The sequence below is a fragment of the Rutilus rutilus genome (assembly GCF_951802725.1).
Source record: "Rutilus rutilus genome assembly, chromosome: 16".
NCBI lineage: Eukaryota > Metazoa > Chordata > Actinopteri > Cypriniformes > Leuciscidae > Rutilus > Rutilus rutilus.
The window spans coordinates 4,623,310-4,635,627 of record NC_140224.1 but is presented as its reverse complement, the minus strand read 5'-3'; the positions used below and the strand labels follow the sequence as shown (position 1 = coordinate 4,635,627).

General features: G+C 38.0%; 1 protein-coding gene across 1 annotated transcript; it reads left to right on the top strand.

Moving 5' to 3' along the window:
- Window positions 1–2,797: 2,797 nt before the first annotated feature.
- Window positions 2,798–11,819, top strand: mazb (MYC-associated zinc finger protein b (purine-binding transcription factor)). Its single transcript, XM_084434462.1, has 7 exons — window positions 2,798–3,543; window positions 3,744–3,894; window positions 5,226–5,599; window positions 7,584–7,831; window positions 8,829–8,892; window positions 9,146–9,317; window positions 10,264–11,819. The coding sequence occupies exons 1-7, from the start codon at window positions 3,511–3,513 to the stop codon at window positions 10,623–10,625; spliced, it is 1,404 nt and encodes a 467-aa protein (XP_084290588.1). The 5' UTR covers window positions 2,798–3,510; the 3' UTR covers window positions 10,626–11,819.
- The last annotated feature ends 499 nt before the right edge of the window (window positions 11,820–12,318 follow it).

The window sequence follows — 12,318 nt, the reverse complement described above, 5'->3', positions numbered from 1 at the left end:
ATTCATATGTTATCCAGTCACATTTGAGATGTAAAGGTGCGGTCACGTTAGCAAAGTTTCAGGGAAATTTCACAGATTAAAAAAAAAGGGTTGATGTCTGTTGTCAATAGCGTTACGATGTATGAAGCACTGCTCACACAGAAGTCACTTTCAAACTAAGCAGCTTTCTGTTGGTCAGCACTACGTGTGGAACTTTGTCGCCTTACTCTTTTTTTTTTTTTTTTTTTTTTTTGCTTTATGCGAAACTCCTTAACGCGCAGATTTCTATTAGAACGACTGGATTTTCGCCTGTGAAATTTGGTCTTGCAACGGTAAATGTGACCGCACCTACCTTTACAAAATTGTCTGCATCCAAAATTGCATACTTCCCTAATGTATTAGGTGAAAAACAGAATGTGGCCATAGTAGTATGTCCGAATTCACAATATTCATGAAACAGTACGACTTCCGGCGAGATTATGAAGTGCACATATGATGGACACTTTACTATCCCATGAGGCCACGGGAGAGGATTTGGGAATGGCAGTGAACGGACGCAACTGATGCTGGTAGGTCACATGACAAATGTAGTACTTCCGGATAACATTCATACATTTTTTTTTTTATTACTTATTCAAGTAATGTAAGGTTACTTATTCAAAAGGAGAACCTACTTGGAGTGTATGCAATTTTGGATGCAGCCATGGACTTTTTGAGTAATTCTCCCACCAATTGGATCTTTTAATGTGTATATATAAATATATATATATATAAATATATAGTATCTAAAGTGTTGAAGCATTGTGTCCACAGTTTTCTATAGTAATTATGACTATTGCCATTTTGATTAAAAAAAAGACAAAAAAACATATGAACAGAATAGACCTAACATTTAATTGTAGAAATTGGATCTGGAGTGGATGGCGTAACTCATGATACCATGTTTGATGTCACCATGTTTGATGTCATCATGACAACATTTTTTAAATTTCTCAAAGCATCTGGTTGTACTTTTTAAAAGCAAGAAAATGTGCTTAATCTGGTCTAGTGTGTTAACAATGGTTTATAGTCATTTTGAGTGTGCGCATTCGCTGAATGGGATGCGGTCTGGTAATATTGCCACTTTTGTACACAAACGCACCAAAAAAAAGAAATGATTTAAAGGAAGATCTGGCTTATTCACTTGGGTAAGCATCCTTTAATTCATATCCTAGACAATAAAAACAGACTTGACTTAATAACAACGAGTTACAATCACTAATCTTTTGGAAAGAACTGAATCATTGTGTATTATTTTGAATGTTGAGAGGTTGGGTGCATTTATTGAAACTCTCCAGAGACAGGCAGGTGCAGTAAGGCGTCATATGATGGAAGACTCTTTATTACAATGAAGATGTGAAGAACTTTGGGGGAAATGTTGCGGCTGCTATAGCTGTGTTTCTGTCTAGATTTAAGCTGAGTGCGTGTGTGTGTGTGTGCGTGCGTGCTTGTGTGTGTATAAAATGTGTTGCAGTGTTCTCTGATCTTGGGACGGGTGGGATACTGCAAAGTGTGTTTGACAATGAAGAGAGCATTTGAGCATTCAACAGATACTCAGCTGTGCATCGCCAAGGCTGTGTTTTCACAGATGCATTCAGAGATATCCAAGAAGAACACAAGTGGAACTTGATGAACTCCAAAATCAAACGAGAAACACCAGCTCTGATATCTCTCTCTGTATAACCTACTACTTTATGCTTGGTTTAAAGTAAAACAGTGCATGCAGAACTTCTAATGTATTGAGGATGTCAGATATAGTGTTTGGAGGGCCAATGAGATTGTACCATTGAATGGACTGACTTGTTTGTGAGATATGGTGTGATGTTACTTCATGATCTTAGGACAGTGATCCCATTATAATGTTGAATGTTATAGCTTATATTGCAAAAGCAAGTCCACGGGCAGGTCAAACTAGTCTGGATCCATGTATGGTGGTAAAGGAGGCTCTCCTAGTTAGTCTGGGGTGAATTGTAGAGATAGACTCTTATCTGTCTATCATCTGTGTATGTATGTGTTGGCTGTGAAGCAGGTTGTTGGGTCAAAGTGGAGGTTTTTCTGAGAGGACATTTCTTGAAAAATTCATTTCTGAAATCAAGCCGTTTCTGGCATGAAGGGAGAAAACACGTGGAAGAAAAATAAACGCAAAACAATTTAAATGACAATAAATTGATATTAACGTGGATTTGTCTCGTTTTGATTTTGTTCTGTACACATTTTGTTCAGTATTGAAAAAAATAATCTTTCCTAAATTCTTTGGAGGTTTTACATTTAGAAACATCTAATCGTCACTATGTCCGACATTGATGTCTGGCATCAATAACAAATCCGTGAAAAATCCTCTACGTCATCGCGACGTGCCCTTTAAGACGCGCTCGAGCTTACTGCGTTTTCATTCATTCATTTTGAATTGACTGACACAAAGTACGATTTTATAAATATAAATAAAATAAAATGATGTAGCCTACATTCATGTAAAAAAAAAAAATGTAAAAAATGGATATGGAATTAATATTAATAGCTACACACATCCTCTTTGGGTTTGTAAGGTTATAAAAACCAAACAGTATCTTTAACCAACAATGAAAAAACTGCAAAGCAAATAATCAGATTTTTTTTAAATATATATATATAAATAAACGCAGTGCAGATTCATTTCTAGAGGTCATTTTGTCTCGGTCAACAGACTGTAGTCATGTGACGTCAACAGCGCGATGCTGTTCCTGTATTTCTGTCGGCTCATTTTCCGAGAGGAAGGAGGAAAGCGACGGAAATAGGAGGGGGAGAGAGCCATCCATCCCTTTAAGAACAACTGGGACATAGCGGAGAGAGGAAAAGGAGAGGAGGGGGTAGAAGAAAGAGGAATTAAAAAAGAAAAGGAAGAAAGAGACAGGGGTGGGAGGGAGAGAGAGAGAGTGCGCGCGATAAAAAAAGAAAGATGACATCCTGTGAATTGAAGCGCCGAGGTGGAGCGGCGGGCTGCGGCCGGGCTCGAGTGTTATTCGTCCGGGTCACGGCTTGAATCCTACAGCGAGGCTTCGACAAACACCCGATTGGCCTGTCGGGGGGATCGAGGAAAAAAACACTGATTTATACATAGCAACCTTTAAGTTTGGCTATTTAAAATGCGTCAAGCGCATGACGTATAACCGTTTATTTAACGTTAAATGCCTCAACTGCTGTTTTATGATGCATGTTGTAAGAGTGTAGGAATAACATTATTGGTTTCGGATTTTAAGTCATGCAAATGAATAAATAGCACGTTGTTGTAATGTCTCGGGTTAAACTTGGATAGGAGCAAATTAAACACTAAATAGTGTTGCATTATTGCCTGTTAATCTAAGACTGTTAATTAAATATGTAATTGGGGGAGTAGTTTAAAAACACATTTAAACACTAATTTGCAAACTACAGACGATTGAAAGCATGTCAGTTGTGCGCTATTAATCTTGACGATTGTGTAGTTGATTATAATATTCATCGCTGTGGAACAAAATGGATGCCGCGTGGAGCAATTTTCTCTTCCAGGTGAGATTTAACGGTTTGTGTGTGTGTGTGTGTGTGTGTGTGTAAATAAATGTAAACTGATGTGAAATTCATGCTATTACAAAGTTGTAACCACGTTACTACAATAAAATTGCGAGGAGGTTCACTTCAGTGATACCTATTACCTACCTACACTGAAGTTTTAAATTCAAACTTAGTACTTTGTGATTGTTCTTTCCCAGACCACACCTTCCCAGACCCAAGTGGAGGGGACCCTCCAATCAGAACTTCTGCCAGTCCACACGACCTCGCCTCAAACCCCGCCCAACGAGCAGATAGCTCCGCCTCCATCGACAGTGGACACTGCTGCTCTCAATGAGGACCCTGTACCTGGTGGGTGAGAGGGAGGGAGGATTGGAGAAGAGTGAGGAAGCTGGCTGGGAGGGGTTGGAGGTTTTCTGTGGTTGCTCCGTGTTCCTGTGTGATCACATAGAGCGGTGCAGTAGAACGGCTGTCTGGAATATAGTCACGTTAACTTCATCGAAGGCCCTACGTTTTTAAGATCCTACCTCTAGAAATGGGAACACGGTCATAAAAAAAAAACCTGGAAATGGGGATGGGGGGGAACTGATGGAAATTGGTAATTTTGATTTCAACAAAATTCTTAGAAAGTCATTGGTCAAAAAGTGTATTTGTAAAGGTGTGGTCTATATATATATATATATATATACACGCACAGTAGTCAACATTTCAAGTGGATCAAAACCTTTATACATTTTGAACAATACCCGTTCTTGTCTTAGGACAACTTTGATTAACTTTTTTGATCCACTTCAAATGTTTCGCTGGCAAAATCCAGTCATTTTTGTAGGAATCCGTGCGAACAGGAATTTCTCATGAGGGTGAAATATTTCCACATGCAGATTTCGCAATGAATGTGCCGCTTTGACCAACAAAAAGCTTTCTCCAAGACTTTCTTTGAGAGAGTTGTGCTTAATACATCACTATACGGTCAACACTAGACCTTTTTTGCCTGTGAAATTTTGCCAAAATTCTTGGAAAGTCATAGGTCAAAAAGTGTGTCTGTAAAGGTTTGGTCACATATATTGTTTTTTTTTATGAATTTTCACAGGCAAAATCAAGTCATTTCAGTAGGAATCCTCTCAATCGAGAATTTCGCTTGAGGGAGAAAGATTTCCCCATGTAGATTTTACAACTGGTTCAAGTTTGTCTTGCCGAATTGCCGCATGGACCAACAGAAAGCTACTTGGTTTGTAAGTGACGCAATTTTTGCAGGCAAAATCCAGTCATTTAAACTGGGATCCAATCCGTCTGGGAAAGATTTCACCAAGCAGAGTTCAAGTTGGACACGACATAGTTCTGAAAAAGTTCTGTGCTTCATACATCGCTACACTATTGACAATAGATAATTAAAAGTCGTAGGTCAAAAAGTGTGTTTGTAAAGGTGCGTCACATTTACCATTGTACGTCGTCCAGTCAGTTCAGTAGGAATCCGTGCGATCAGGAAGTTCTCATGAGGGTGAAATATTTCCACATGCAGATTTCGCAATTGGTTCAAGTTGGTCACACTAATTTAATTAGCAGCTTTGACCAACAGAAAGCTGCTTGGTTTTCTAAAACTTCTAAAACTACTTCTTCTTTTTTTTCCTTAACTGTCTTATTACTGATTAGTAACTCTATTTTTTGACTTTCCATCCCATCAGTGAAGCCAGTGTCCAGGACGGCCCGTGCGGCTCATATCTGCTCAATTTGCAGCAAGCAGTTCAAGAACAGCTACAACCTGCGGCGTCATCAATCCGTCCACACTGGCATCCGCATGAAGGGGGGCTCCCAGAGCCAGGAGACCGTGGCCAAAGAGAGTGCAGAAAGACACACAGTCCCCCTCTCTCTCCTTCACCTCTCCATACCCCAACAGCAAACCCAAACGCTGTCCCCTAATGCCGTGCTGCCCCTTCCCCACACACAAATCCTGGTCACTCAAGATGGAAACAATGTTACCATGGAGAGCATGGCTTCCACTGTGACCGCCCTCCCTCCTCCGGCTGCTGTTGTCATGACAACAGGGGAGCCTGTACAGGTGGGCATACGTGTGTGTGTGTGTGTGTGTTCTCAGATACTGCATTCAGTGGCATACATTAAATCACATAATGTTGTGACCAATTTAATATATAGTTGTTTTGTTCATATGTAGAAGCTTTGTTATACTTGGTCGCACAAACCTTTGCAGACTATGTTTTAATAATTCCTATGGTCAGGGAAAACAAAAAGTTTTATTAAGATCAGAGTCTTATTGGAGTTATCTGCACACTAATAAATATAATAATAAAATTATAAAAATTCAAAAGCTTGGTAGCTGACATATAAACAGAAATATGCTATGCTAGATATAAAAAGAGGAATTATGATTACTTCTCTTTTGATTTGTAACATTTGATATATTTCTTGATTTATTTTTGCTTAAGGCAAAAAAAGTATGAATATTATGTTAATTTTTTAGGTAACATCCCAATTACTCACAAAGAGAATATATTTAAATTAATTGTATTTTGCGTAATAAAATGTCACGCTGTCGTTTATATGTTAGTGATTTACAGTACACTCACAGTGCAGCGCTTCACTCTGAAACCGGCAGAAAAACTGTCAAAATAAAAGTTACTGTTTGTAAAAATGTAAAAATTAAGATGTAAATATTGGTACCGTAATATTACAGTAATATAAAATTAATTGTAATACTTACAGTACAATAGTATGACCTATCAATCAAACAACAGAGAGCATGTAGTTAGTTTTTTTTAGCTAAATTTTGATCATGTTGATAATTTAGAGGTAAAGTAATATTTTGTTACTTGCCGTTTCTTTGTCATCATTAAAAAAAATTAAACAAAGAAATATATTATAATAACACTATTGTACTGTAGAATAGTATTAAAAGTATTAAGTAATTAAGAAAGTATTAAAAGTAATTTTATTTTACTGTAAAATTACTGTAGCAATATTAACGTCTTCATTTTTTTAAACGGTAACCCATCAAACTTTTATTTTGACGGGTTGCCAGCTGTCGGTTTCAGAGTGAAGCGCTGCACTGTGTACTGTACATCACTCGTGAAATCAGCATCTTTACTGCTCATAAAGGTAAATGCCCCTGAAAATCAGATCCAGGTGATACGAATTAATTTCTGACATAGCCAGTATTATATTACTGTTCATGTTTGCTGGTTGTATACATAAGGTGGAAAAAACAACACTAAACGAACCAGTAACTACACTGACTGTGTGTCTGTGTGGTTCCAAACTGTACATGAGCCAAGCACAAGTTGTTTGTTTGTTTTTTGTGATATTTGATACATTAGGCTTTTATGGCTCATATCTTGACCTTGTCAGGAGAACATGGAGTTAACACTAGAGAAGGAAAAACACCTACATTTTAGGCTCAAACTGAGCAAAAATATGCAATTTGTGCAGATGCTGATATTTATGTGGCCAAAATGATGATGCGATTTGATAGCTTGGATTGTAAATCAGTGAGAGCTTAATAACAGTATAGCAGACTACTTGCATAAAAGCATGTAAATAGCAGTTGCCACTGTATATCCTCTGAATAATATGCCTTTGATCATAAAACTATGCATTTAAATATCATCTTACTAATTATTATTGTGGGGCAAAACATTTAATACAATAATACAATGATGATTGAGAGATGATCAAATAAATGTTCCTCAAAAGCCTGATGGATTTGATACTCACATTTTAACATGATTTGTCATGTAAAAAAAGATGCATGGATAATCTATTAAACCTAAGTTGTTTCATACATTTTGGTTGCATTTGAAGAGAGAACTACCCATATCACTTAATGATATCAGCGTCTTAACTGCTGGATTCACAGTAAATGAGCTGAGGCAGTGTGAGACGCTTAAACACGTTTAAATGACGTGCTTCACCTGTAGTGCATAGGTTTATTTGATTAAATCACAGCCAGCGTGATCTGACAGATGGACTACTTCGATGTTCTACTTCAGACAGTTGAATGATCTTGTCGTTTCCCTTTTCCCCCTTAGAGGCAAGTAAACCAGAACCCCAACCCTGTGCGTAAAAACCACGCGTGTGAGACCTGTGGGAAAGCCTTCAGGGATGTGTACCACCTGAACAGACACAGGCTCTCCCACTCGGACGAGAAGCCATTTTCCTGCCCGATCTGCCAGCAGCGCTTCAAGCGGAAGGACCGCATGAGCCATCATGTCCGATCCCACCAGGGAGGCGTGGAGAAGCCCTACGTGTGCCCGCACTGTGCTAAAGCTTTCTCACGGTAGGACACGCCTCTGATGTTGTGTCAGGTGCACTCAGGTTACTCAAACATGACTTTGAAATGTTGCCTTGTGAAAGCGAACCGAACCAAGGAGAAATTGGGCATTTTAATACCCGTTTCGAAACTAGGGTTGGGAATCGAAAATACTGCTTTAGTGTGCGAACTGAGTACTGAACTGAGTACTGAACTGAGTACTGAACTGAGTACTGAACTGAGTACTGAACTGAGTACTGAACTGAGTACTGAACTGAGTACTGAACTGAGTACTGAACTGAGTACTGAACTGAGTACTGAACTGAGTACTGAACTGAGTACTGAACTGAGTACTGAACTGAGTACTGAACTGAGTACTGAACTGAGTACTGAACTGAGTACTGAACTGAGTACTGAACTGAGTACTGAACTGAGTACTGAACTGAGTACTGAACTGAGTACTTTTGCACTTGAACAGACAAATACACAAAAATATGTCAAAATATCCTCAAACAGTCGGTTATTTCTTCAGTGAACGTAAACGGTTGACAAAGAAAACGCACGTGTAACAGTATATCGGATCTGTGCAGCTCTTAAAGTGACGGCAGCATCATTTTTCCTGCTACCATCTCTATAATATCATTAATCAAACAACAATAATATAAAAGACTGAATAACTATATTGAAACTATATTTGTAATGTAAAAAAAAGTGCAGTGTTATTTTACATTTGATTCGTTTCTGTACTTCAATATCTGTGAATAAATAGAGTTAGAATAAATGTGAATGTGTTTTTTTTTGTTTTGTTTTTTACCCTCAAAATCAAATCAAAATGAGGAATCTATAAGAATCAGAATCGATATACAGAATTGGAAACGTTAAAATTCAAGCGATACCCAACCCTATTCAGAACTAATTAAACAGCCTACTGTTCTGAAGATGCCCTTAGATTATGCTTCGAGCGTTTAGCTTCTACTAAAAAACATTTGACTGTGAATGAAATGTTTCTCACTCATTCTTACAGGCCTGATCATCTCAACAGTCATGTCAGACAGGTCCATTCTTCAGAACGACCCTTCAAATGTCCGGTATGGAAGTTCGTTTTGTGTTCTGATGCTGTTTTTAATTTACACTGAAAAAAAGTCGTGTCTTGATTTTAATGCATTACTGAGGTAAAAAAGGTTGAGATTAGTTGTTATTTTATATACATTTTCTAAATAAGTTTTAATAATATTATAACATAATATAATAATATTTTCTACAAAATATACAAACATTTTGTTATATTGTTTTACTTATTTGTGTGAATATTTTTTTCTAAATGAAATATAAACGGTGCAGACCTGTGAATCGAGCTTTGCCACACGGGACCGACTGCGCGCTCACATGATCAGACATGAAGAGAAGGTTCCGTGTCACATCTGTGGCAAACTGCTGTCTGCTGCCTACATCACGGATCACATGAGGGTGCACAACCAATCACAGCATCACTCCTGCCACCTCTGCAACCGCAGTGAGTATTATCTATCTATCTATCTCTCTCTCTGTCTATCTATCTATGTCTGTAGCTCTATCTATCTATCTATCTATCTATCTATCTATCTATCTATCTATCTATCTATCTATCTATCTATCTATCTATCTATCTATCTATCTATCTATCTATCTATCTATCTATCTATCTATCTATCTATCTATCTATCTATGTCTGTAGCTCTATCTGTCTATCTATCTATCTATTTATATATCTATGTCTGTAGCTCTATCTATCTATCTATCTATCTATCTATCTATCTCTCTGTCTATCTATATATCTATCTATGTCTGTAGCTCTATCTCTCTGTCTATCTATATATATATCTATGTCTGTAGCTCTATCTATCTATCTCTCTGTCTATCTATATATCTATCTATGTCTGTAGCTCTATCTCTCTGTCTATCTATATATATATCTATGTCTGTAGCTCTATCTATCTATCTATCTATGTAGCTCTATCTATCTATCTATCTATGTAGCTCTATCTATCTATATATATATATACATATGTATATCTATCTATGTCTGTAGATCTATCTATCTATCTATGTCTGTAGCTCTTTCTATATATATATATATCTATGTCTGTAGATCTATCTATCTGTCTCTATCTATGTCTGTAGCTCTATCTATGTCTGTAGATCTATCTATCTGTCTGTCTGTCTGTCTGTCTGTCTGTCTGTCTGTCTGTCTGTCTGTCTGTCTGTCTGTCTGTCTGTCTGTGAGTGAAGTCTTTGTAATTTCATGCTCAGTTTGTTATAACATTGTATTTCAACCACCCTCACTAATTGCATAAACAAAAAATTACATAATCAGCTTGTCTGTTGTAATCATCATTAACGAGTCATTATGAGGTAATCACAATCATCAGCTAATGAAATGCAGCAGCAGCACTTCACCTCTGGAATGTTTGCGCCGTCAGGTTTCACCACGCTGACGTACCTGCGCGTTCACGCTCAGAAGCACCACGGTCAGGAGTGGAAGGAGAGCGGAGGAGGCTTCGGCACCACAGGCTCTGGAGGCGTCCTGGTGTGTCAGCTCTGCGGTGTGCACTGCAAGACCCCCACACAGCTGCAAGGCCACATGGGTACCCACAACTCCCCCGTGAGCGACCCCGGCCCCATCACCACCACCACCACCACCACCACCAGCGATGCGGTGCCGGGGAGCACGGTCACCCTGTGCAACATGGTCTCGGCACCCACGATGTTTGTGAGCGGAAACACGGTGGTGGATCTGCTGGTGACCGACTGCTCCAGCATCATCCCGCAACCTCAAAGCTAGCAGAGCAGGCCTGTAGCGCACACACGCTAGTACTCACACATACAACACACAGCTAAAGAAAAAGTAGCTACTACACACGTGTGACTCAAAACAGCCATTTATACAATTTATTACACTAAAGATCCACAAGAAGCAGAAACTGTGAAAAAAGGCATTCTGAGTGGGAGTCTTTCATGTTTCATGACATGCATTCACATACTACTGTAGCATGATACGTTTTGAAAGAACACCTCTCAATGATGCACATATTAAGACAGTCGCTTTACACTCATCCCTCGCAAAACCAGATTCATATGTACATTTTCTTGTCTTGCTGAGGTTGCAGGATGACTATTTAGTCTTCCTAGGCTGTCTCGGCTTAACAAGAAGGATCAGGGCATAAAGGTGGGAAAAGAGACTTAGAGGGCAGTATTTTTACTTTAAAGCGGAAGTTCGCCCATTTACTCACTTTTATTCAGATTTCGTATGACTTTCTGTCACAAAATGGAGCTTTTCTTGTCCTCCTCGAAGCTTCGGAGGCTGTTGATTTTCATTGCATGGAAGAGAGCAGCTCAGACATTCTGCTAAATTTCTTCTTTTATGTTCTACGGAAAAAGGAAGTCATATGGGTGAGTAAATGTCGGGTGAACGCTCACTACGGCCACATCGCGCTGGTTTCTCTTTCGTTGTCGTCTTCTCTCCCTTTCGACTTGTCTGTTTTCATCGCTGCAGGACTCTGATGATACTGTGATTGATTGTGTGTTGCTACTGTATTTCTTCTGCCTGTAATATGATTTCCTATTTGTCTGCCAGATGTCCACCGCCATAAACTGGTCTCAAGATCCATTCATAAGTCATAATGGTTCTGGTGACTCTGAAAGACAAAAAAGCAGAAGCAAGAGCTGAAAGGTGAAAACGAGAGGTTGCATGAGATGAAAGAGGAAGTAGTTGCGTCCGGCAAAGGCAGATGGCAGGTTATATTTCACTCCAAAATCAAGAGAAAGAGAAAAGAAATAGTCTGCTTTTAAATCCGTTAAAATATTTGTTGTTGTGGCATTATTTGCATGAAAGTACCAATTCTCTACCATAATTTGAAAACAAAACAATGATACATCATTAAATTTGTAAAGTATTTCTACCATTCAAAAGTTTGGGGTCGGAAATATTTCTTGATGTTTTTGAAAGAAGTCTCTTCTGCTCACCATTTATTTAATCAAAAATACAGTAAAAACAGTATATTTGTGAAATATTATTACAATTTAAAATAACTATTTTCTATGTGGATATATTGTAAAATGTAATTTATTCATGTGATGTAAAGCTGAATTTTCAGCATCATTTCTCCAGTCTTCAGTGTCACATGATCCTTCAGAAGTCATTCTAATATGATGATTTGCTGCTCGAGAAACATTTCTGATTATCATTGTTGAAAAGTTTTTTTTTTTTTTTTTGGGATTCTTTGAACAAAGTTCAAAAGAACAGTTTTTTTTAAATAGGCATATTTTGTAACTTGAAGGTCTTTACTGTCACCTTTTGATCAATTTAATGCATCCTTTCTGAATAAAAGTATTAATTTCTCTAAAAAATTCTTACTGATCCCAAACATTTGAATGGTAGTGTACATGGTGGCTTTTGTAAAAAATTTACAAAACAAACAATTTTTTTTTTTTTTTTTTTTAAATAATGTGTATTACTAATAATCTAAAATGTTCAA